This window comes from Oncorhynchus kisutch, linkage group LG1, assembly GCF_002021735.2.
Source record: "Oncorhynchus kisutch isolate 150728-3 linkage group LG1, Okis_V2, whole genome shotgun sequence".
Lineage (NCBI taxonomy): Eukaryota > Metazoa > Chordata > Actinopteri > Salmoniformes > Salmonidae > Oncorhynchus > Oncorhynchus kisutch.
The window spans coordinates 41,931,512-41,957,835 of record NC_034174.2 but is presented as its reverse complement, the minus strand read 5'-3'; the positions used below and the strand labels follow the sequence as shown (position 1 = coordinate 41,957,835).

Below are 26,324 nucleotides of genomic sequence, written 5' to 3'. Positions count from 1 at the left end.
CATTTCATTTATGAAAATCTAACTGCTATATTTATCTGTCATATGCGCATGAAAATTAATGTTAATTCATGTTTTATTCTCAACTTGCGTTAGGAAATCAGTTCAGAAGTTCAGTAGAAAAAATGCAGTAACGCCTTTGTCTGTTTCTTTATTCTTTTTAGAGGTCAATTCTCTTGTAGTTTTTTTTGTTGCCAATAACAATCGGTGATGCTCAGTCATCAAAACACAAACAAACAGGGAAAAAGAAAGGCAACTTAAATACAATAGTAGAACAACAAAAAACATGATGGCGTACACCCAGAAAAATTATTTTGTGTGGAGGTGCTGACTAATAGCGAATAAACTAAACCAAAAAAAATAAAGAGAGTCGCACACTCCATATATAAACTCCCAGTAATTTATTTGGTAAATCACCAATGTTTCGGCATCCATGTGCCTTCTTCAGGGTGAGGCGTTGGTGATTTGCCCAGTAAATTACTGGAAGTTTTTATATGGAGTGTGCAACTATCTTTATAGTTTATAACTTTAAAATAATGCACAATACTTTTCCAATACATAACTTACAGTATGTATCAAACCAAGTCGGAAATTACTGTTTTATTTATTCCTTATAATGTGCTCAATGTGAAACTGGGCTTTGGGCAACACCTGTACTGTCCAGTTTACAGATGGACATGTTCAGACAGTGTCTCACGGAACAATTGGTAAGTTATTTCTGTTGTACCAAGACACTTCCCTAAACGTCTATCCCTTACAAAAAAATTCAACCTAATGCCAAACAGGACACAAGCGAACATGGTGTAACTTAGTTTTGGCTGAAATGCTGGCTGAATGATCAACCCATACGGTGTGATGAGTAACAGGGACAGGGGGAAGAGGGTGGCGATTATTAGCCCATGGGCCAGCATCATGTGATCGACCCAATGTCTACCTCCTCTCCTGTTCCAACCAGCAACCAGGGAGCCTCAAACGGAAAGATAGGAGAAACACTCAACGACCTGGTAAGACAATAGAACATCAGTTACACAATCGCTGATGGAATTGTTCAGTAAATAGTAAAAATAAATATATATACTGCACACTGCAATTTCTGCTCTCATAGTGACATCCTGAAATTACAATTTCATACAAATATCTATTGTTTAGTCAAAACTTTACACAAAACTTAAGCATCTTATTTGACTGATCTATCAAATTTGAATAATGTCTTTGATATTAGCGTTTGTTTCTGTCACGATCTTTGAAATGAGCGGACCAATGCGCAGCGTGCATAGAGTTCCACATGTTTATTAAAATGAAACTCAACAATAAACAGCAAACGAGACGTAACTACTGGAGTGCTCACAGGCACTACACAAAAACAAGATCCCACAAACTGAAGTTGGAAAAAGGCTGTCTAAGTATGATCCCCAATCAGAGACAACGATAGACAGCTGAACCATACCCGGCCAACAAAGAAATAGAAAAACTAGAATGCCCACCCAAATCACACCCTGACCTAACCAAATAGAGAAATAAAAAGGCTCTCTAGGATCAGGGCGTGACAGTTTCATTGAGAAGTTTAGAATTTGTAGTTACTTTAAGACATCCTTCTTTCTATTCTGGTTGCAGTACTGGAGGCCTTGCCTGTTGAAGTTGTTATTGGGAATCGGGGGATCAGCATGGGATGCAAGTTTCCATCATGGCTTCTCCAGCTGAGGTAAGAAAGCTGTCTGATGTTCAGCTCTGTGGAGTTGAATATGAACTTGACAGTGAAGAATAACATTGAGGGATAAAAGTGAATCAACAGTTCATCAACATTTCAGCTTTTTCTCAAATCCAATTTATTACAGATCCAACTGTGCATTGTCATATCATGTGAGCAGAGAGAAAAAAACATGGTGGGGTTGAGGTTACAGGAATCCTGTTGGCATATGTTTGCACTGTATATGATAGGCAATGCATATTATGCGTGATACTATTTGAAGTATGGCCAACATAAGCAGGGTTGTCTACTAACCATGGGTTGATCAGTCAACAGAGCTTCATCCTGTTCACTTCCTAAGCACTGGGATGACACACATGATAAATCAGCTGCTTACTCAGCTAAACCTCTAGTTTAAGTGGAAATGAATACACTAATATCTAACACGTTTTTGCTCATTTAGAATAGTCTACATTCAAAGTACTTGCACAAGTGATCATCCAACCTGGTCGTGTGGTGCCAGGACAACAACCTCTCCCTCGATGTGACCAAGACAAAGGAGATGATTGTGGACTACAGGAAAAGGAGGACCCGAGCACGCCCCCATTCTCATCGACGGGGCTGTAGTGGAGCAGGTTGAGAGCTTCAAGTTCCTTGGTGTCCACATCACCAACAAGCTAACATGGTCCAAGCACACCAAGACAGTCGTGAAGAGGGCACGGCAAAACCTATTCCCCCTCAGGAGACTGAAAATATTTGGCATTGGGTCCTCAGATCCTCAAAAGGTTCTACAGCTGCACCATCGAGAGTATGGTTGCATGATTGCCTAGTATGGCAACTGCTCGATCTCTGACCACAAGGAACTACAGGGGGTGGTGCGTACGGCCCAGTACATCACTGGGGCCAAGCTTTCTGCCATCCAGGACCTCTATACCAGGTGGTGTCAGAGGGAGGCCCTAAAAATTGTCAAAGACTCCAGCCACCCTAGTCATAGACTGTTCTCTCTGCTACCGCACGGCAAGCAGTACCGGAGCGCCAAGTCTAGGTCCAAAGGACTTCTAAACAGCTTCTAACCCCAAGCCATAAGACTCCTGAACATCTAATCAAATGGCTTCCCAGACTACTTGCATTGCCCCCTCCCCCTCTTTTACACCGCTGCTACTCTGTTATTATCTCAAATCAAATAAATGTTATTAGTCACATGCTCCGAATACAACAGGTAGACCTTACAGTGAAATGCTTACACACAAGCTCCTAACCAACAATGCAGTTTCAAAAAATACAAATAAGAATAAGAAATAAAAGTAAGAAGTAATTAAGAGCAGCAGTAAAATAACAATAGCCAGACTATTTACGGGGGGGTACCGGTACAGAGTTAATGAGCGGGGGCACCGATTAGTTGAGGTAATATGTACATGTAGGTAGAGTTATTAAAGTGACTATGCATCGATGATAACAATAGAGAGTAGAAGCATTATGTCTGGTCATCATATCTGGTCATCATCCGGTCATCATCTCGTCTTTCATCATCTGGTCTTTCATCGTGTCTGTGTTCAGCCTGGGAGGATGGGTCGGGCTATAGACAGTGGCAGCTTCTCTGTCACCCACGGTCGGTTAGGCACTGTTCACAACAACACACACACACACACTGAATGTACAAAACATCTCCATGACGTAGACTGACCTGGTGAATGCAAGTGGAAGCTATGATCTCTTATTGACGTCTTGTGCTAAATCCCCTTCAATCAGTGTAGATGAAGGGGAGGAGACAGGTTAAAGAAGGATTTTTATGCCTTGAGACAATTGAGACATGGATTGTGTATGTGTGCCGTTCAGATGGCAAATGGGGATGACAAAAGATTTAAGTATGGTAGTAGGTGCCAGTCGCACCGGTTTGAGTGTGTCAAGAATTGCAATGATGCTGGGTTTTTCATGCTCAACAGTTTTCTATGTGTATCAAGAAACATCCACCATCCAAAGGACATCCAGCCAACTTGACACAACTGTGGGAAGCATTGGAGTCAACATGGGCTAGCGTTCCTGTGGAACATTTTCGACACCATGTGTAGTCCACACCCTGACGAATTGAGGCTGTGCTGTGGGCAAAAGGGGGTGCAACTCAATATTAAGCAGGTTTTCCTGATGTCTTCTGTATGGTTTTGCAGGAAGAAAGCCCTGCTGTTCAACATAGACGCTGTACTGATGGTCTTTCGTCGCTTGGCCAAGTCCTTTGAGATGATCCTGCTGAACATATTTCTCTAAGGATATAATATTGGTATGTGTGTTGTGGTAGTTTTTTCCTCTGTGTATAACCTAATATATATGACAATATGGGCATAGCCTATGGTGTTAGTTTGTGTAGCTTACCTATTAGTTTGTGTAGCTTACCTATTAGTTTGTGTAGCTTACCTATTCGTTTTTGTAACTGACCCATTTGTTTTTGTAACCTCTCCCTCCCTTCTCTCGCTCACTCTCTCTCTCTTTCTTTCAATCTTACTCTATATATCTCTTTCCTCATACCGCTCCCTCCTCTCTCTCACTATCTTTTAGGCCTGGGGCTGAGTGTGCACCTGGTGTACCTGGGCGAAAGTTCACCCAAGAAGCTGAGAGGATTCCTGACCCTAACTAGCTCCATCTTCAATGGCTTCAGGAAGGTCATGGTCAGATTGTCAGTACCCTTGTTACTTAACCACCTAACTCGCGTCCTGTGGTCCGTTTACCCTTTCAGTGGTCAGATGTTCTAGCCTGGTCAAGCATACTGACCTCGGTGTTGTGCTCACAGTGTAGCGGTCACTCAGTCTGGTTGACGGGCTACAGTTCATGTTCATGACACCTTAATACGTCCTCAGTACCCACAATCACAGTGGAGTTACATAGATTGCATCCATAGAGTCAAAGAGGGCAACATACCGGTTAGCTCGGCCACTGTGACGGTCTCATTCTGTAAAAGATGAAGCCAACTCTCTTGCCATCTATCTTACTTAGAGAAAGAGTAGAACTTTCAAGGTTCACACCATTCAGTCAAATCCCCTTCTGAATGTTCCAGTTGACCGCCCTGAGCCTTCTCCACTCCAAATCGGACCAGCTCAACCTCACCATCATGTGCCCTGGAGTACCCTGTCCTGGTCCGGCTGGGCTGAAGAACAAGATTCTGAACAACTCATCGGACAAATTACTAGAAATGGAATCCCTTTGTAGCATGATGTTGTACACATTTATGGCAAAGTTCTCAAAATAAATATGTGAAATCAATTCTAATAGGAGAATTTTAGCAAATTTGGAGGTTGATGTTCAAGTATCAAACATAGAATTAGGATGGAAGGAAGACACAGTGTGGTTGAAATAGTCACGCACGCACACGTGCACGCACACACACACACACTAGCTCACCCTCTCTCCCACTCTCTCTCTCACTGTCTCTCTCTCTCTGCAGGGAGCTGATGGGTACATCATCATGATGGGTACATACATCTGATGGGTACATCATGTGGCCCTGGCTCATGGCCCTTGGTGGCCTCCCTGCCATCCTCCAGTTTGTGACCTTTCTCTTTTACCCTGAGGCTCCCCGCTACCTATACATCGACAAGGGAGACACTGAGGGATGCAGAAAAGGTATACGTCCAGTCCAGGCATGGTCTATAACATTACATTACAGTCAAACACATCACAGGGAGGGGGGAGGGCTTGTCATGTTCTTGTTGTATTTATCATTTAATTACTTGATTTTAGATAATCAAGTATTTTAAGGCAATCAGAGAGAGTAAGTTTTCTATTGCTTTGATTGATCAACAAATTATGAATCTTTGTGTGTGTGTGTGTGTTTAATAGCCCTGCACTGGCTGTGGCAGGAAGATGACCTGCAGATGGAGATGGATGAAATGGGGAAGGAGAGAGCGAGTATGCGCTCAGTCCAGGGCTATATCATCAAATCAAATCAAATCAAATTGATTTATATAGCCCTTCGTACATCAGCTGATATCTCAAAGTGCTGTACAGAAACCCAGCCTAAAACCCCAAACAGCAAGCAATGCAGGTGTAGAAGCATGGTGGCTAGGAAAAACTCCCTAGAAAGGCCAAAACCTAGGAAGAAACCTAGAGAGGAACCAGGCTACGTGGGGTGGCCAGTCCTCTTCTGGCTGTGCCTGGTGGAGATTATAACAGAACATGGCCAAGATGTTCAAATGTTCATAAATGACCAGCATGGTCCAATAATAATAAGGCAGAACAGTTGAAACTGGAGCAGCAGCACGGCCAGGTGGACTGGGGACAGCAAGGAGTCATCATGTCAGGTAGTCCTGAGGCATGGTCCTAGGGCTCAGGTCCTCCGAGAGAGAGAAAGAAAGAGAGAATTAGAGAGAGCACACTTAAATTTACACAGGACACCGAATAGGACAGGAGAAGTACTCCAGATATAACAAACTGACCCTAGCCCCCCGACACATGAACTACTGCAGCATAAATACTGGAGGCTGAGACAGGAGGGGTCAGGAGACACTGTTGCCCCATCCGAGGACACCCCCGGACAGGGCCAAACAGGAAGGATATAACACCACCCACTTTGCCAAAGCACACCACTAGAGGGATATCTTCAACCACCAACTTACCATCCTGAGACAAGGCCGAGTATAGCCCACAAAGATCTCCGCCATGGCACAACCCAAGGAGGGGGGGCGCCAACCCAGACAGGAAGATCACATCAGTGACTCAACCCACTCAAGTGACGCACCCCTCCCAGGGACGGTATGAAAGAGCCCCAGTAAGCCAGTGACTCAGCCCCTGTAATAGGGTTAGAGGCAGAGAATCCCAGTGGATATATAACATATATCAGTACACATCATATCATCTGATATGGTGAGGTGAGGCGTGTATATGATGCTTCTGTTGTATAAAATATGATTTATGTGTATGTATCTGTCATCTACAGGAGGATGACCTGTAGATGGATGACATGGGGAAGGAGAGGCATGCAGGGCCCGAAGGTTAAGACAACGTGCTGACTTCTCGCTATGTCAGGTGGCAACTGCTGGCTCTGGTCATCCCTTGTGCCGATATTCAGTTTTGTAGTAATAACGCAGTGAGTCTGTTTTAACCGTATCTACCTTTACTGCAACTTTACTGCATTTACCATTAGTTACAAGTATGTCAATACTTTATTTTTCCCTGATTAGGTTATTCTGTAAAGTGAAGAGCTGTTCCATTCCCTTCCCTTTTCAGAATTAAACAGCTCCAAATAGGAGCCCTCGCTTGCTCTACCTTTCTCTTTTCATCTCATCGTCTCCACAATTACCCAAAATGACCCAAAATATGTTCTATAGATTTATTTCTACACTTTCGACATCTTAGGTGAAGCTGGAGTAGCAGAGGACGAGATGCATTACCTGTCCATTGGCATCAGAACAACAGATCTCATCACCATCACTCTCTGTGTAAGTGTAGCCGATGTGAAATGGCTAGCTAGTTAGCGGTGGTGCGCGCTATTGGCGTTTCAATCGGTGACGTCACCTGCTCTGAGACCTTGAAGTAGTGGTTCCCCTTGCTCTGCAAGGGCCGTGGCTTTTGTGGAGCGATGGGTAACGATGCTTCGAGGGTGACTGTTGACGTGTGCAGAGCGTCCCTGGTTCGCGCCCAGGTCGGGGCGAGGGGACGGACGTAAAGTCTATACTGTTACATTGGTGCCGTGACCCAGATCACTGGTTGCTGTGGAAAAAGGAGGAGGTCAAAACGGGGGTGAGTGTAGCCGATGTGAAATGGCTAGCTAGTTAGCGTTGGTGCGCGCTAGTGGCGTTTCAATCGGTGACGTCACTTGCTCTGAGACCTTGAAGTAGTGGTTCCCCTTGCTCTGCAAGGGCTGCAGCTTTTGTGGAGCGATGGGTAACGATGCTTCGAGGGTGACTGTTGACGTGTGCAGAGCGTCCCTGGTTCGCGCCCAGGTCGGGGCGAGGGGACGGAAGTAAAGTCTATACTGTTACATAAGTACTATACCATAGGTCATATAGCAGAGAGGACCTGTACTCATGGTTTCCCTATGTTAACATCACCCTCATCTTCTTTGTCATCTGTATTTATGGACTAGGACCTTGTGAGTACATCATTTCTTATGTATTATGCATGTCTTATTTTCACAAGTCTACAGCTGTAGGCTAAGTGGTGTGTACGATTCCAGATCTTAGTATTGGGAGTCGAGTGAGCTACGTAGTGGTCAAATGCTGCTCCAAGTCAACATACACACAGAACCGCAAAGTTGCAAACATTTCAGTGATCAAAAAGACTGCCATTCTTGACAGTTGCATATCTCTGAGGTCCTACTGTCTGTCTGTACCCTTATCTTTTGTCCGGGAAACTGTCAAAAAATGTGTTTAAGTAAGGACTACTTGATATAACTTAGTGCCGATTAAAATTGTATATTACCATTGATTAACCAACAAGACACTACATTTGGGCCCTCTGTTTTCATTTGACAGTCAACTGACTAAATCTATACCATGAGCCCCAATGATATGACACTGAAAACAAAATAACCCATCAAAACAATGTTGCTGGGCAAGAAATGTCATGACTGTCTTTCCTTTTCAACACCTAAATGTCACCACTTTGGAGCCGATGTCTATGCAGATTGGTTGTCTGGAAGTGAGTAGAAATATATACTGAACAAAAATCGAAACGCAACATTCAACAATTTCAATGATTATACTAAGCTACAGTTCATATAGGGAAATCAGTCCATTGAAGTTTAACTAGGCACAAATTTATGGAATTCTCATGAGCAGGGGCGCAGCCATGCGTGGGATTGGGAGGGCATAGGCCCACCTACTTGGGAGCCAGGCCCAGCCAAGAATGAGTTTTCCCTCACAAAAGTACTTTATTACAGATATAAATACTCCTCAGACAAATACTCTGGTAGACATTCCAGGAGTCAGCATACCAATTGCATGCTCCCTTAAAATTTGAGATATCTGTGGCATTGTGTTGTGTGACAAAATTGCCTTTTATTGTCCCCAGCACAAGGTGCACCTGTGTAATGACCATGCTGTTTAATCAGCTTCTTGATATACCACACCTGTCTGGTGGATGGATTATCTTGGCAAAGGATAAACGATCACTAACGCTCACTAAACACATTTGTGCACAACATTTGAGAGAAATACGCTTTTTGTGCATATTCAACATTTCTGGGATCTTTTATTTCAGCTCATGAAACATGGGACCAACACTTTACATGTTGCGTTTATTTTTTGTTCAGTATATACACACACATATATATATATATATATATATTAGACTAAATTGTGTTTGTCATCAATGATGTAGCGTTTATGCTACCATGTTTTATTCAGGACCTTTATTTTAGGCAAGTCAGTTAAGAACAAATTCTTATTTACAACGACGGCCCAGGAACAATGGGTTAACTGCCTTGTTCAGGGGCAGAACATTTCATAATCTATTCTGCACAGTGACATCTTTATTTTCTACTTATGGCCTCATGAAAAGTTTGAATCCAGTCATAGTGGCGTGGCTAAAGTGACCCGTGATGCGTCATGCTCAAGAGAAAATCTAAGTCAACTCATCCTAAACTTAAGCACAATAATAAACACAACAAAGATAACACACTCAGGAACAGTTTCAGATACATCTTTATTGAATCCCCATCTCTGTATCAATTAGACAGAGATGACAGACTCAAAAACAGTGTACAAAAACAGACATCTATAGAAAAGTATGCTTATATTGAAATATGTCCAAAGGTTTTATAACAAAACATGTAACTCCAATTTTTTTATATATTTTTTTTAAGTTCAACAATCTTGCAGAGTACAGAGATAAAATACCAAGGTAACATTCATATACAAATGTACATCTTCTGTGTGTGCATGTTTTTATGCGTACAAAAGTGTCATTGCAAGTCAATCTGCGCATGATTTACCATTTCAAGAGAAAGGTCCTTTTTTTAAATCTCGCGTTTCAAATCCACTGCCGTGCACAATCAGTATTGGGAAGGCACTTTGCAACAGACCAACAGAATAAGACAAGAAAACAGCAAAGGTAAGTATCCAAGCAATCAATCAAAACATCTATAAATTGAAGTACCAAACAGATGAGATAAATAAAACAATACCACCAGATGATTTGATTAGCATGTATGGGCGATCCCAAGTGTTGCCACAACCACCAATTATATAAGGGCATATTTCTAAACAGCATCGTCTCTCACTTATCCAATAAATAACACAAAACAGGCCTTTATAAATGATTTTGTACTCCATTCGCTGTGTGAAAAGCATCACTATTTAGTGGGGATATAAAAAGAGCTTAATATGACCTAAACAGACTGATTGATCAAAGCCATGGGTCCTATCACTAAACTGGTAGTGTACACTACCAGAGCCAGGTAACAGAGCCGTGAACCAGGCCTGGGTTCAAATAGTATTTGATTTAGCTTGCCTGGCACAATAGAAGAGTCCCAAAAGTGCAAACCCACCCATCAGTCACTCCAGCCAGACTTAAGCAAATGCTTTTCGAGTACTTTTTGAACCCAGGTCTTCAGTGAACAGCGAAACCTCCGTCACCATCCACACCCCCAAAAAACATTTATATCCAGAACAGTACACAGCAGACCATGGGTGTGCACTGTGAGGAAAACCTTTCAAATCAAACCACCACCACCAAAACCTACACACCTCTTTCCCGCAGGATCCCCATTAATTGACAAACTATTAAAATCAATCATTAGGTTTGATCACATATATACGCATTTCATATATACATATATATGAATGTTATATAGACTCATTACAATCACAATATAACTATAAATAAAAGCAGGAATGTACTGAAAGTAATAGAGCAAAATTATCTGAAACAAATTAAAGATCAAAAGCCTTCTGGTTGATTACATTCTGAGGACAAAAGCACACATATCAGAGCACCAAACACGCACGCACACACACACACAGATATTTCAGCATACATACTCTTTTTGTCGCTCCCTAGTAGGCCTCCCGTCTCTAGCATAACTTAAAGAGTAAAATCAGCACAGCACATCGACATCTCAAACGTTGATTTATAAAAAAGTAAAAATAAAACAACTTTGTGCACAACACGGACAGGGCAATCAATAAGTTAATAAAATATATATTCTACATTTCTCACGATTTCTAATAGTCAAACCTGAACTTGGTCCCTGTTGAATATCCAGAACTGATTTCACAAGTATGTGACTAACAAATACATCGGTTCTTTAAAATGTCATAATAAGAGAATACAACATTATCAAATGTAACAGCCATACTGAGGCATAAGGTTATATTCTTGCCCTGCAGAAACTGGTAGAATTGACTGATTATATTCAGTTGAATGCATTCGGTCGTACAACTGATTAGGTATCTCCCTTTCCTTTATATTCGGAGTTGGACTAGATGTCCATCTGCAGCCTCTTCCCATCAGAGGCTCTGTCTGAAGTAAGGGGGAACCTTGGGTTAGAAGGCGTCACTGCAGCTGTGAAAACCATGTAGATAAACAAAGCATTTCAAAATGGCCCAGTCAACATATGTACTAACCCACAGATTACCAATATGACTAGGACCTCAGGGTTTTTTCTGCATAGAAAAGTCTTGGCCGGGCCGCCTAAATCCAAACAGTGAAAACGTTTTCAGTGTAAACGGCTAAAACCAGATATAACGTATGTTGAAAAGATAATGGACCTAGGCATATTTATTTTTCAAACAGATCCTCTTTGGATCAACATTTTTAAAACTACAGTCGGGGAGAAACTAAAATGTAAAAAAAAAAAATGTCCCCCCATTGACTTTGTTTTAATGTTTGAGTCACTCAGCTAGCATAAGAATGCGCATAAGCCATGGTAAAGTGTGTACAATCGCAGGAAATCCCCCCCCCCCCAGCGCCATGATAAAATGTATGGAACTGCAAGAAATTAGCTTGGTGAAATTGCAGGAAATTTTCTCTCGGTGCCCAATCGGGACTCCACGCCCAGCCCACGCCCCATTTTGGTTGAAAGAAAACCCTGGACCAGACATAACAACAATAACAGCATTGACTAATATATGTTTCTTATATGTGCATGTGTTTGGTAATGGATCATAAGTGGATGGTCATGTCATAAACAATACAAACACGATAAAGACAAAAACATGACTGACGGTAGACTTCAAAGACAGACAGCAGATTCAAAAAAGCGTTTGAAGTTGATTAATGTTCAAATGATTCACGTTTATGTACATTTTATATATTGCTATGAAATGGAACATTTATATTGATAGTAATAGCGAGGTCCATGATACAGAAAGGTAACAGAAGGTGATAAACAACAACAGTGAGAGATGATGCAATGAACAGCAAAGTAGTCTAAAGACAACATCATTCCCTTCCATCTGATAGGCTGAACAGACCTAGGGCGTACGGGTCACTTCCCCCCCAGGTCCATCCCACTATGCCCTGCCTCAGAGTCCACCAGCGACGAGGCAAAGGCAGACTGGACAATCTGGAAGCCAAACGACTCCAGCAGAGACATGTTCTGTTGTGGGGAGAAGGGCGAGCCCAGCGAAGGACCCAGCTCCCCCAGACCTGACCCCGACCCTGCACCCACCACCAGACTCTTCTGGACCCCATGATGATGCACTCTGTTGACGTGCTTGTTGAGGTAGGACTTTGTTCGGAAGGTCTGGGTGCACTCGCTGCAGGGGAACTTTTTCTCTGGAGAGTCCTGGCTGGTCTTGGCTTTAGCGCCACCTGGTGGCGACCCCGGCACTGTCCCGGTACCAGCAGAGGCTCCGTTGCAGGCGAATGGTGTCGGAGACCCAAGCTCCTCCCCCTCAGACTTATGCGGAGATTTCATCTCGTCGCCATTGGGCAGCTCCCTGAAAGACGGCTCGTCTCCCTCAGATTCTCCCTGATGGGGACATTTCCCGGCATTCTCTTGCCCGTCTGAGGTAAAGACAAAGGGGGAGAGAGACAGGAGGTGGGAGTTGGAATGGTTGGTGGGATGGGGAGAGTACAGAGTGGGTTGGGGAGAGGGGAAGGTCACAGGGAGAGTCAGGAAGCAGGGGAAGGGGAGAAAGAAAAACATGAAAATTAGGCCATGCGCACAACACAAAATCTGGCGAGACCTCGAGGCAGCACTGCTCTTCACCACCATCACCTGCAACATGAACGGGACAGTTTAATGCTTTGTGTACTAACCATCTACTCCCATCTGCAGTATTCTTATAGTATTGCTTTTAAGTAGAATTGTACTGCAATTCTTAGAAGACATGGTGGTCATTCATATCAAATCAAAGTTTATTGGTCACATACATAGATTTGTAGATGTTACCGCAGCCAAATGCTTGTGTTTCTAACTCCAACTGTGCAGTAATACCTAGCAATAATAATAAAAGAAATATACACATAACTACAAAAAAATGAGTTATATAGGCTGAGCCATGACTAGAATACACTATCTACATATAAAGTGGGTAAAACAGTATGTAAACATTATTAAAAAGTGACCAAGGCAGCAGTCTCTAAGGTGCAGGGTAGAGTACTGGGTGGTAGCCAGCTAGAATAGTGACTAAGGTTCAGGGCAGGGTACTGGGCGGAGGCCGGCTAGTGACGACTGTTCAACAGTCTGATGGCCTGGAGAGAAACAGCTTATATCAGTCTCTCAGTCCCAGCTTTGATACACCTATACCTCTTTCTAGATGGTAGCAGGACGTGGATCGGGTGGCTGAGGTCATTGACGATTTTCTTGGCCTTCCTTAGACACCGGGTGCTTTAGATGTCCTGGAAGGCAGGCAGTGTGCTCCCGGTGAAAAGTTGGGCTGACCGCACCACTGTCTAGAGAGCCCTGCAGTTGGGGACTGTGCAATTGCCATACCGGGCGGTGATACAGCCCGACAGGATGCTTCAATGGTGCATCTGTATACGTTTGTGAGGGTCTCAGTTGACTTTCATCAGCCTCCTGAGGTTGAAGAAGTGCTGTTACACCTTGTTCACCACGCTGTCTGTGTGAAGGGACCATTTCAGGTGGTCAGTGAAGTGTACACCGGGAAACTTGAAGCTTTTGACTCTCTCCACTGCGGCCCCATCGATGTGTATGGGGGCGTGCTATCTCTGCGGTCTCCTGTAGTCCACGATCAGCTCCTTCATTTTGTTGACGTTGAGGGAGAGGTTATTTTCCTGGCACCACTCCCCCAGGGCTCTCACCTCTTCCCTGTAGGCTGTCTTATTGTTGTTGGTAATCAGACCTACCACTGTCGTGTCATCAGCTAATTTGATTGAGTTGGAGACTTGCATGGCCATGGCAGTCATGGCAGTCATGGGTGAACAGGGAGTACAGGAGGGGGCGGAGAACGCACCCCTGTGGGGCCCCGTGTTGAGGTTCAGGGTGGCAGAGGTGTTATTGCCACTTGGGGTCGGCTCGTCAGGAAGTCCAGGACTCAGTTGCACAGGGAGGGATTCAGACCCAGGGCCCTGAACTTAGTGATGAGCTTGGAGGGCACTATGGTGTTGAAAGCTGAGCTGTAGCCGATGAACAGCATTCTTACATAGGAATTAGTCTTGTAGAGGTGGGATAAGGCAATGGCGAATGCATTGTCCTTGGATTTGTTGGGGCAATATGTGAATTGTACTGGGTCTAAGGTGTTGTGTAAGGTGGAGGTGATATGGTCCTTAACTTGCCTCTCAAAGCACTTCATCACGACAGAAGTGAGTGCCTCAGGGAGAAAGTCATTTAGTTCAGTTACCTTCGCTTTATTGGGTACAGGAACAATGGACATCTTAAAGCAAGTGGGGACAACAGACAGGAATATGGAGAGATTGAATATGTCCGTAAAGACTCCAGCCAGCTGGTCTGCACATGCTCTGTGGGCGCTATTTCTATGCTTCCCGTTCTTAAGTTTAGTTTTTTATCTTTTACTTTCGGTTTAGTACACCAGCTTCAAATCGGCTGAAAATACATAATTTTTGGTTATTGAAAAGATATGTCTTAGTAGTTTAGATAGTACAATGACTCTCTACACTATGCATTGCTTGTTTTGTCACAAACTGAAATTAGGCAAACTATTAGAATTTTTACAACCAGGAAGGTGGATCGATTTCTGCATATTGCACATTTAACATGTTTAAAAGACTTAAGTCGGCCATGGAGAACGAGAGAACACAGTCCTCGTGAGTGTTGTGGGCCCGCGTCTCAATGTTGTTTTCATCGAAGCGGGCAAAGAAAGTCTTTAGCTCATCAGGGAACGAGGTGTCGGCGACATGGCTGGTTTTCCCTTTGTAATTTGTGATTGTCTGGAGTCTCTGCCACATATGTTTCGTGTCTGAGCCATTGAATTGCGACTCCACTTTGTCCCTGTACTATCATTTTGCCTCTTGATTGCCTTACAGAGGTCGTACCTGGTCTGTTTGTAGACGTTTATGTTCCCAGACATCTTACCATGGTTAAATGCAGTGGTTCCGGATTTCAGTTTTGCGTGAATGCAGCCATCTATCCATTGTTTTTGGTTTGGATAAGTTCTATATCGTCACAGTGGGAAACACATCCTCTATGCACTCCATGATGAACTCAGTCACAGAGTCAGTGTATACGTCGATACTATTTTCAGAGACGACCCAGAACATTTCCCAGTCCCCGTGATCAAAACAATCTTAAAGCATAGATTCCGATTGGTCAGACCAACGTTGAACAGTCCTTATCATGGGAGCTTCCTGTTTAGGTTTCTGCCTATAGGTGGGAAGGAACAGAAAAGAGGCATGATCTGATTTGCCGAAGGGAGGGTGGGGGAGGGCAGTCCCGGAAGGGAGAGTAGCAATAATCCAGGGTCTGTGTTGGGCATCTAGCACAGCAGATGTGTTGATAGAATTTGAGTAGCGTTTTCCTCAAATTTCCTTTATTAAATCCCCAACTACAATAAATGCAGACTTATGATATGCGGTTTCCAGTTTGCACATAGTCCACCAATTACCACAATCACATCATGAATCATTAATCATGAAACAAACCCCTGCAACTTTATTTTTCCCGGAGAGTTCTTTCTTCCTGTCCTCACAATGGATGGAGAACCCCGCTGGCTGAATGGACAAGAACAACATATTTGGAGAGAGAGCCATTATTCTCTCGAAGGAACTCCTCAACCTGAGTTCGTCTACTTTATTTTCCAGGGACTGAACGTTAGCGAATAATATACTTATAGGAACAGAGGGCATATTTGTTCAGATTATGTTGTAAACAAACATTCCGCAGTTTCATTCCTTTATCCAATAGATAATATGCTTTCATTGAGAGCAAAAAGTATGTTTCTTCCTTGTGAGTTTCAGGCAAAAAAACACTATTCTACACAACTGCTTTGTTGGCTTTTCCTTACACTTGAGATTTTCACCGGGAAACAAGTGTTGGTTGGTAGCAAGCCATGGCAGATTATTTTAGCTCTGATTGTACAATATCAGCCCAGAATATCTGATATGAAAAAGGCCAGGTTTAGGCAACTTTGATGGGGGTGTGAGCCACAAAAAAACTGAACTCATTATAAGGGAGCAGCAGTGGTTCGCGGGTCTGCGTATCCACATCCATACCCACACATGCAGTCATAGCCGGCCCTAGCCTTTTGGTGGCCCTAAGTGAAATTTGCGAGCAAAACATTTTTAGCAGCCCCCCCTCTTGACAGTTGAGAGAAACAAATTCACTTTTAGAGTTAATTTCCTGCAATTCTACACATTTCTGCCATGGGGCGTAGAGAAAATGCTGCCATTTTTAACAAATTGAATGTAATTCTACTCATTTTGCCATGGGGCAGATAAATAAATGACAAGTTTTACAGTGGATTTCCTGCAGTTCTACACATTTTGCCATAGGGTGGAGTTAAATGTTTGCAGTTTTTTCTATGATATCTCAGTGAGAGACTAAAATAAAATATATGGGGCATCCCCGGTCGGTAATTCGACCATGATTACTTCAAGTTTAGATCGCTGGCTAGAGTAATTTAACAATCCAAAAAATGTTTGCTGACATGGGTTAATTGAGTGACTGTCAGTGACTGACATAAGAGAAACTGCTGATGCAAAACCAAATTTTGAAATTGCACCGTGTGTATTCTATTATTCTAACTCAACAGTAAGTTGAGTCCCCGAGTGAGTACCTAAAAAAAGGGCCTACAAAAGGGGGGGGGTCACCAGTTGCCCATCCCTGAAATAGTCTATTGTATCAGTTTTTTTCACGATACCAAAACCACATCGGAACTACTCCTGCGACATCTCATGTCTCCACATCAGCTAACTTCTAGCGCTTATTTCCAGGAAAACTTACTCATGCATCCCGTCAACCAAATTTCCTTGACCCTTTATACCCATACACCCATAAAGGGTGGAATCTCCTCATCCAACCAACCCTTTACAGTGGAACCCTTGTTACCCGTCCAATCAGTGGGCCTTGTTAGCGCCCAGGCACGGCCCAGCCCCCACCCTCCGGCTGGCCCGTACTGACCTGGCAGAGGCCCGTGGAGGGGTTGGAACCCAGGCGGGCCGGCAGAGCATTCCCAGAAATACGGAGCCCCCCCAGGCCCTGGTTTCCCCAGTAGCAGCTCGGGCTGCAGGCCCAGGAAGGGAGGGCCGGGCTGGGGGAGAAAGCAGTGACCCTCTGCCTCTTGAAAGGTGACCAGTAGCCGGCGACTGGTGCACAGGTCTACACCACCGACAGACAAACACCAGGCCACCAACAGAAAGTAGAGTGGGGACAGCAGAGACAACAGACAAGGCCAGCGGAAACCATACAGTCAACGTAGTCCGAATGTTATCCAGACCTCATGAAGTCTTTCACTTAGTAGTTTTACTTTGTCCAGTGGAATGAAACTTTTTCCTGTATTACTTGCCAAGCCAGCAGACTGCTAGTCTGTTCTAGAGAATTGAATGGTTGCAATAGTATTTATTCTGTCAAAAAACTTTTTCCTTTAGGAAGTTTACAGCTATTCTTTATGCTATTTCTTTCTATTTCCTTTATAAAATATATATTTTTATCTTCATGAAGCATTCTCCCATTCTTCAATCCATACTCTTATCAGCTCCTCCACGTCGCTTTAACCCTACTACTCACTCCTCTCGAACGGGGTTCTGTCTGCAGCACAGGCCCCTCATCTCATGCCAATCAGGCCAAAAGAGTTGAGCAATGGTGTTGAATGAAGATGCTATTAAAACTGTCATGATCAGAGTCACACTACAATGGCATTCTACAGTTATTCATTCTAAATAAAAGCAGTTGGTCAATAGATTTTAAATTCTGGCATTCTGTCACATTTTTTCATTGATTTTAGATTGGAGATATGTAATCACTAGGAAGCCCTTTTCTACAACCAAAAAAACTGTTTTTGCGCCACATCTAAACTTCTCTCCACACTGCTTTGGCTCTCTCTCGGAGTCAGACGTACTGTACAGCAAAATCCATAGGCTGCTGCTGGTTGCCATGGCAATAATATAGTTGAAAAAAGCTCCATTGAATCCAGAGGAACATTGCACAGTACGACTCAATAGACATGCAACAACATTAGTGCATTGTTTGACCAATGGCCACAAGGCGATGGAGATGACAGCAAGCGACAAACAGCGTTCACATTGCCATGCTGAACAGACAGAGATGGGTGTGGCACTAAGGCTATTAGGCTTAACAGTCTATATGTCTGAGCCTTGATTTGGAAAATGGGGTGGCATACATACACTTCTTCGTTGTAGATACTGCAGTGTCCAAAAATGTACCACTGGGGGGCAGTGACCCATTAAAAAAGACACCAAAGGCTACAATTTAAAATGTTCCTTTCACTTTGATTAGCAATCTTTTCACTTCAAGAAATAGGCCTATACAAATTCTAACCCATTGAGCAAAGTTATCCTTATTAAAAGATTAATTCACATGATCTAAAAAAATCTAAACGTGAAGTTCCCCATTCAACTTCTCACTTTCCTCACCCTCTCTTCGCCATAAAGTCATGCAGAAGGGCACCCTATTTAAAATGTTTGCGTTGTGCTCACCATCGTTGAGACACAGCATACAGGCTGGGTGTCATGTTTTGGCTGATAAATGTACTAAAATGTGAATACAATTGAAATGTCAACTTTCTCAAATGGAACCACAAAGATGGAAATCAGACAATGTCGTATTGAGTGGGAATATACACTCTTTTAAATTATACTGTCAATATTCCATAGGAAACCTATTGAACTAGAAATATGCATAATAGAATAGACATTCAAATTGCTATTTGACAGTGGGTGGACCAGCCACCATCATTCTGTAGTAATTGGAAGTTAATGTTTCAATGGTGTACCAGATAAATTGCAGTGGTCTGAAGGGATAGATCCATTCTATGAATTACATTTCTATGATCGAAATGACACCCACCCTGTATTCAAGAGTATGCGTGTCTCAACCGATGACGGGCACAACAAACACCTCAGGTGATGTAAAATAGGGCCTAAGCTTGAGGTCTTCACGGGTCAACCTGAACCGAATACCCGAGACCTGAGCGGGTCCAGGTCCAAAATTCGAACTATTCCCTTGGGTCCAGATCAGGTCCTGTTTCATTGTCATTGGGTCTATATAACTACAGGTGATATACATATTGTACATATATACAGTACAAGTCAAATGTTTGGGCATGTCTACTCATTGAAGGGTTTTTCTTTCTTTATACTATTTTCTACATTGTAGAATAATAGTGAATACGTCAAAACTATGAAATAACACATACGGAATCATGGAGTATTCAAAAAAGTGCTAAACATACCAAAATATATTTTAGTTTGACCGCAGAATGAAGGAAAAGCAGCCAACAAGTGCTCAGAATATGTGGGAACTCCTTCAAGACTATTGGAAAATAATTCCTCATGAAGCTGGTTGAGAGAATGCCAAGAGTGTGCAAAGCTGTCATCAAGGCAAAGGGTGGCTCCTTAAATAAAATATACTTGGATTTGTTTAACACTTTTGTTTACTACATGATTCCATAGGTGTTATTTCATAGTGTCTTGACTATTATTCTACAATGTAGAAAAAAGTAAAAAATTAAGAAAAAACATGAAAAGAGAAGGTGTGTCCAAACTTTTGACTGGTACTAAATATGTATGTATATATATATATTTTGGGGGGAGGAACTCAGTCGGGATCTTACTGTTGAGAGTTAGTATAGTAGAATACACAAGGTGCAACGTGGAGTAATCATGGTCGATTACCGACCGGGGGGACCCCCATTGATTTTGTTAGTTACCCTCACTCAGATATCATATTAAAAACTGCTAACATTTATCTTACCCTATGGCAAAATGTGTAGAATTGCAGAAAATGAGCTATAAACTTCAATGTATTATTTTTTGTCCCATGGCAAAATAAGTAGAATTGAATGAAATTAGATCAAATAAATGCTAAATCGTCTCTCCGCTTAAATGTAGAATTAGAACAAACTTGGTTTAAAAGTGCAACATTTTCTCCTCGCCCCATAGAACATTTAGTAGAATTTCAGGAAACTAACTCTAAAACTTCAATTTTCTCTCCACTTTCAAGAGGCTAGGGCCAGCTCTGTGTAGGTATGGATGTGGTTATGCAGACCTGCCAGCCACTGTGACCCCTAATGATATTTGCAGATTTGTTTTGTGCCCACCACCCCCATTAAAAAGTTGCCCATCCCTTCTATAGCATATTTATTTTATGCTAATAAGGTGAATTTATTAACTTATAGAAGGCCTAGCCAACATATAAAGACCTATTAGTTAACCGGAAGAGCAACATGGCTGATAAACATACTTTTTTTTGTCACTCGGGTCTAGTCTAAATCCAAACCCGTTAGGGTACGGGTAGAGTCTAGGTCTGGCTGTTGTCCGGTCCATTCATGTTCGAGTCTGATTGTTCTCAGGTCTGGGTCCAACATTTTGGAACAAAGAAGACCTCTAATCTAAGTTACAACATATGTTTACGCATTTTTTTGATAATTGACATTAAAAGGTTAAAAGAAAATGGCACAAACTGTTTAACAACCATGTTTGTACACTTTCAAATCATATCAAACTCAAACGTTTTACTTTTTCAGTGATGACGACATGGATGTCTACCATGGGCAAACATGTTTTGAAGGTTTAGTTCAAATCAAATGAGGTGCAGTCAGAAAGTGCATTAATGCAGAACGACCCTATACACAATATCAGCCAGGACAGCTATTTCAGCCAGCTTTGTAAGTATGGCGCTTCTTCTGAAGACAGTGTCCCTACCGTTAGCTGATGGAGGCGCAGAGAGCGGATAGATCCTTTGGTGTTAGCATTACTGCACAGGCATAGACAAGCATGCCTATATATTTTATGTGCGTATGTGTTTGTGTATGCTTGTGTTTTTGGTCAGGCTTTAAAAAGACAGACAGAGCAGGTTTTCCCCACAAGCAGCAGCAGAGCAGATTATGATCCATACAAAGCAATAAAGAGACATATGGCAAGGTGGAGCGGAGCAGGGTGGGCGGCTGCTTGCCTTCCACTGCGCACTGGCGTCCCGTGTGGTAGAGGGCACCACCGTGGTTCTGCGGCTCGGGGAAGGCACCGTGTGCTGGGGCGGTAGCGGGGAGCAATGGCGAGCCGTGGTGCGTTTTTACGTGCACCTTAAGGTAGGATGCAGTGGAGAAACCTGGAGACCAGGAGAAGAACACAGAACAAAAGGGCAGTGGCACTACACATCCAGCTGGGAGAGAATGGATGCTCCCTGTTGTCATGTACCTAAAGATGACTGTGGGACAACAACAAAAACTTGTTCCCACGTCCACCTTTCGTGAAACTGTTTTATATTTTCATGCAGACAAGCATAAGAGCTGGTACCAGGGATAATAATATGATTTTGGTGAACTGAGCTGAGCTTTTGGATGATGTAACAACCCCTCAAAAATAAATATGAAGCGCATCTAACTTCAGAAGGCAAGGGAGAATGTGAACCTGCAAAAGGAAGGGTAACCTCAAGCAAGAATAAAAAAATATGCAACCACTGTTCTCTCTTATCTAAGCTATTAGGCTTACCACAAGAATGACACCATCTCTAGCCAGGTAACTCAAGACAAAAGAAGCAAGGTAAATGAAGACAAAATAAGCCCAATACAGTATTTTGGGGCAAAATTTCAGACCATAGGTCTAAAGACAAACGGCACCGGCACCATAATTTAAATCACTGAGCTATATTGTATGCGCCAAAAAATTGGGAAATTATATTATTTTATACATTCAATTGCTCAAAGAGAACCCCATACGAACTGTAAAACATGGTGGTGGATCTTTCATGTTAAGGGGATATTTTGCTTCCACTGGTCCAGGGGCGCTTGTTAAGGTCAACGGCATCATGAACTTTACCCAGTTCCAGGACATTTTAAACAAAACCTAGTTGTTTCTGGCAGGAGGCTGAAACTTGGCCGCAAGTGGATCATATGAAAATCCACAAAGAAAATAGTTAATTGGCCACAAAATATGCATTTTACAATGGCCATCTCAAGTCTATGGATGTGAAACCCATTGAAAAGCTGTGGTTTGAATTGAAGTGGGCAGTCCATAAGTGCAGATGACGGATACCAAGGATCTGGAAGGATTCTGTATGGAGGAATGATCTAAGATCCCTCCCAATGTGTTCTCCAACTCATAAAACATTTTAGAAAAAGGCTGAGGTGAGGTTTTGAAAACAGGGGTGTCAATTCTACCCCTACCTTTGAGAAAAAAAAACATATTACTTGTTAAACAAAATCTCTTTCTTTCAGCAATTGTTTTAGTATAAAATAATTTCATTTTTTTGGGCCCGTACAATACAGCTCACTATTTTAATTATTTATTTTATACACTCATTTTTGCTGGTGTAAATTATTTCAGACCCCACTGTATGTACTACCTTGCAGGTCACACATGTAGAAAGCAACCCAAGTTCTTTGCACCAGCTGAGGTAGTTACTTACATTATTAGATTTGAATAGTAAAAATATTGGTAGATCATCCTTGTGGCAAGATCGAAATACCATTCTGGAAGAAAGGCAGGTTAACAACAACAACAAAAAACATACAAATTTAAGAAACAAGAAGACACAGTTATAGAAGGAAGCTGCCATCCTAATTCTCCTGACATGTATGAGGAGATGATGCTGCACACTAGGCCTGAGGTTACCTTTGTTGCATATGCTACAGTAGTTGTGAGGTCCTTCACTGTGTTTCTTGAGGTGGTCGGTCATGTACGCAGCCCGGAGGTACTTCCCACATACCTGGCACGGGATCTTGTCCTCGTGGCAAGCCAGGTGGGACCGCAGACGATCTCTCGTAGCAAAGGAGGCATTACAAATCTGAAGAGGAGGAAAATGCAGGTAAAGAGCATGCCCTCATACGTTACCTACAGAAACAGTATTCATTTACCGTCAACCATATTCTAATCGACAAGAATGAGTATGTTTACATGCAACCAAATAATTCCATATTTAACTGATTATGGCAGTAGGCCGAATATGGCAATAGCCATAAACACTTTACTCTGCTTATTTTAAAGATGCACTATGCAAAAATCGCTCTGCCATTTCCTGGTTGCCAAAATTCAGTCCTCGTTTTTTGTTTATGTGACAAAACATGCAAGTATTGTGTAGAGAGTCACGGTAGTATCTAAACCACTGTGAAATATATTTTCCATAAACCAAAATATAGTACTTTCAGCTGTTTGATGCTGGTGTAGAAAACCGAAAGTAAAAGATGAAAAAAAACTAAACTTAAGAACGGGAAACAAAGAAATAGCTTTTATGTATCTGTGGGCTTGGCGACAAATATGAAGCGAGGGCCAGCTAACGAGGGCATACAGGTAGCAGTGGTGGGTAGTATATGGGGCTTTGGTGACAAAACGTATGGCACTGTGATAGATAACATCCAATTTTCTGAGTAGAGTGTTAGAGGCTATTTTGTAAATGATGTAGATTTAAGGCAGCCCCCCGCACCTATCTGTTTCAGAGGGGTAGGGTTAAATGTGGAAGACCCATTTCAGTTGAAGGCATTCAGTTGTACAACTGACTAGGTTATCCCCCTTTCCCTAGTCAAGTGAGTAAAACAAAACTGAAAGTAAGCATCTTAAAAAAAGGTCACACATAAAAACTTTGTATGTCTCAACTCAGAATCAAATAGTCTTTGCAAAAATAACATGGTATGTTGGTAGAATGTTTATTTTGATTGGCGATTCTCGCCATTTATTTCAGTCCCATCAGGTAGCCTAATTTCAGATGTGTCCATTATTAGAGAAATTGTTTATTTTGCAAAGCACGTAAACGTTTTAAACAAACTATTATATTAGTTTGTGTTGTCATTGAGTAACCATATTCAATCATTAAAACAAATACCACACTGACTGATTTAAAGTGTTGTTCATTCATTGTGACAAATATTGCATCCACATCAACTCTCCTAAGAGAATCCAGTTGTTACTATTGTCTCACCTGACACTTATGGGGTCTCTCTGTTGTGTGAACCTGCTTGATGTGTCCATTAAGATGGTCTGGCCTGAATAAAACAAACATAGGCATGTTGAGACAGATGCAGACAGTACAAGAATGATTCTGAGTAGGAAGACCATTTGTCTATATTTTCCCTCGGAACACAGAATGCTTAGAATAGAATAGGGAATGACCCTGGAAGTAGTGATGGTAATGTAGGTCTACCATAATAACTGTCCATAGCTCACCTTGAAAACCCCTTTCCACAGCTTTGACAGACGTAAGGTTTGCCCACAGATCCATCGTGTGACCGCACATGGTATGACATCCTATCCTTGCGCTTGAATCGCAGGCCACAGACATGGCACGCATATGGCTTTTCCCCGGAATGAGACAATTTGTGTCGGTTCAGGTGGTAGACATCCCGGAATACCTTTCCACAAATGTCACAGCCAACGTGACGTCTCGTCCTCTCTCGTTTACGGCTGATATCTACTGTTCCATGCAAGGGCATGCCATTCTCCAACAGACCGGGCTGACCAGAGTGCGTTATCAAGGTAGGGCCGCCTCCGCTACTCGCGCCATGGCTGGACGCTCCATGCTGCGCTTCGTGATTTCTCAACCGCACAGCCTCTGTAAATGCTTTGCCACATATTCCACAAGGAAATAGCTGCTCAATGTCTTTAACGTCAGAGGTGCTGTGGTTATAATGTATATGCTCTATGGCTGTCGCTTTCTTTGGTCGTCCCCTGCCTCTCTTAGAACCCGGAGATCCCTCTTCTTGGAACGGGTTGCCCGTCTTCTCTGATGGAGACACGGGCTGCAGAACTGGAATAGTGGACTGGGGGCTGCTATCCGAAACAAGAGTGTCATTGGCATGACTTCCGTCCACATTATGTGTGTGCCCATTGTTGCTATTTTCCAACAAGCCATTCCCATTTGACATGTCTACCGCTAATTTGAAACCCAATTCAGAGCCCCCCGTGGCACGGAACAAACTGACGTCGCCTCCTCGAGAGGGTGGTATAAGGATTTGTACATTGGACTGTTTTATTACTTCTTGGCATATCTCGATGACAGAACGCATTAACAGAAACTTAGCAGCTGTCATCAACTCGGGGAAACATTCCAATCGTACCACAATCCTAGAGGTGTAGACAAAGTCCAAAATGTCTTTAAAAACTTTGGGGCTTATCGTATGCATCTCGAGTTCTTTTGCCTCCCCGTCGCCCTCCGGTTGACAACCAAAAACGGACTCGAAGTACTCGCTGCACGCCGCCAGTACCGCCTTGTGGGCAGGGAAGCTCTCTTCGCCAACGCGCAAGATCACATCGCAAAACCTGCCTCCATCTTTCCTCTGAATGTTGAGGTTGTGTAGCATCTCCGCGCTATGATTGCTCACCTGATAGGTGTATGAAGAATTCCACGACTGCTCCGCTATTCTCTCCATGCCGAATTCATTCAACATCAATTTAGGTTAGCGACTAGGGGTGGCGAAACAAATAGTGTATAAAGCTCAATAGTCCGAGTAAATTAAATAAAAAACACGACGACCACCCTTCCCTGTTTAGCATCTAAAATGTTAGCAGGGAAAAATGGCAGACCCCCAGCTTCCTGTGAACTTTAACCTTTTTCGTTTCAAATGGGGGTAATCGTTCTATATTTCCACGTCGCTTTTAGATACTCGACAAAGTGTGTGTCTCATGTAAAATGTATTATTCTGATACTACAGCCATTTAGCCGACAAGAGGTTGGTTTGAAGTTGTCAAATACATTCATAATATTCCTCTTCCTGGTTTCTCCCTTCATCTTTTTTTTCTCCAACAAGCCCCCTCCCCCAGCCGCCGCTGAGAAAAGGCTGACCGTCTAGCTTTCAGAACAAAAAAAGGGTGCGACCGTGCGCATGTTAGAATATAACAAAAAAATAAAGTTGAACTATAGACGACTCCAATCATAACTTTGATGCGGCAATATTTTTTTATGACCCATCCAATTCTGACACTACACATTAGTCTATAACACATGTATATGGCTTGCTGCCATTCACACATTGCAGATGCCTTTGGAGAATTGCCCAATTTGAAAAGGCGCTACTCGCATATGCAAATAACCAGCTCATGACAGTAAGGCAAAGAAATTACGAGAACCGAAACACCATTTGAAATGTAAAATTCCATGTTTATCGTCAGTTGCCACCCCAAA

General features: G+C 42.7%; 1 protein-coding gene and 1 long non-coding RNA gene across 4 annotated transcripts; one reads left to right on the top strand and one right to left on the bottom strand.

The window, feature by feature from the left end:
- Positions 1 to 6,382: 6,382 nt before the first annotated feature.
- LOC109893548 (uncharacterized) lies at positions 6,383 to 12,185 on the top strand. Of its 2 annotated transcripts, XR_004210007.1 has the most exons (4): positions 6,383 to 6,424; positions 6,609 to 6,758; positions 7,028 to 7,110; positions 12,077 to 12,185. It is a non-coding gene; the product is annotated as an uncharacterized LOC109893548 (long non-coding RNA). The 2 variants fall into 2 exon arrangements; XR_002255771.2 differs by lacking the exon at positions 6,383 to 6,424 and having other exon boundaries at positions 6,431 to 6,758.
- LOC109893516 (POZ-, AT hook-, and zinc finger-containing protein 1-like) lies at positions 9,298 to 26,030 on the bottom strand. Of its 2 annotated transcripts, none has more exons than XM_020486774.2 (4): positions 24,371 to 26,030; positions 24,126 to 24,189; positions 22,826 to 22,997; positions 9,298 to 12,622 (listed from the first exon to the last, which is right to left on the bottom strand). In XM_020486774.2, exons 1-4 carry the CDS (start codon positions 25,588 to 25,590, stop codon positions 12,102 to 12,104), a joined length of 1,977 nt encoding a protein of 658 aa, XP_020342363.1. In that variant the 5' UTR covers positions 25,591 to 26,030; the 3' UTR covers positions 9,298 to 12,101. The 2 variants fall into 2 exon arrangements, with proteins under 2 accessions (XP_020342363.1, XP_031680722.1); XM_031824862.1 differs by lacking the exon at positions 9,298 to 12,622 and adding an exon at positions 19,797 to 21,320.
- Between the last annotated feature and the right edge of the window lie 294 nt (positions 26,031 to 26,324).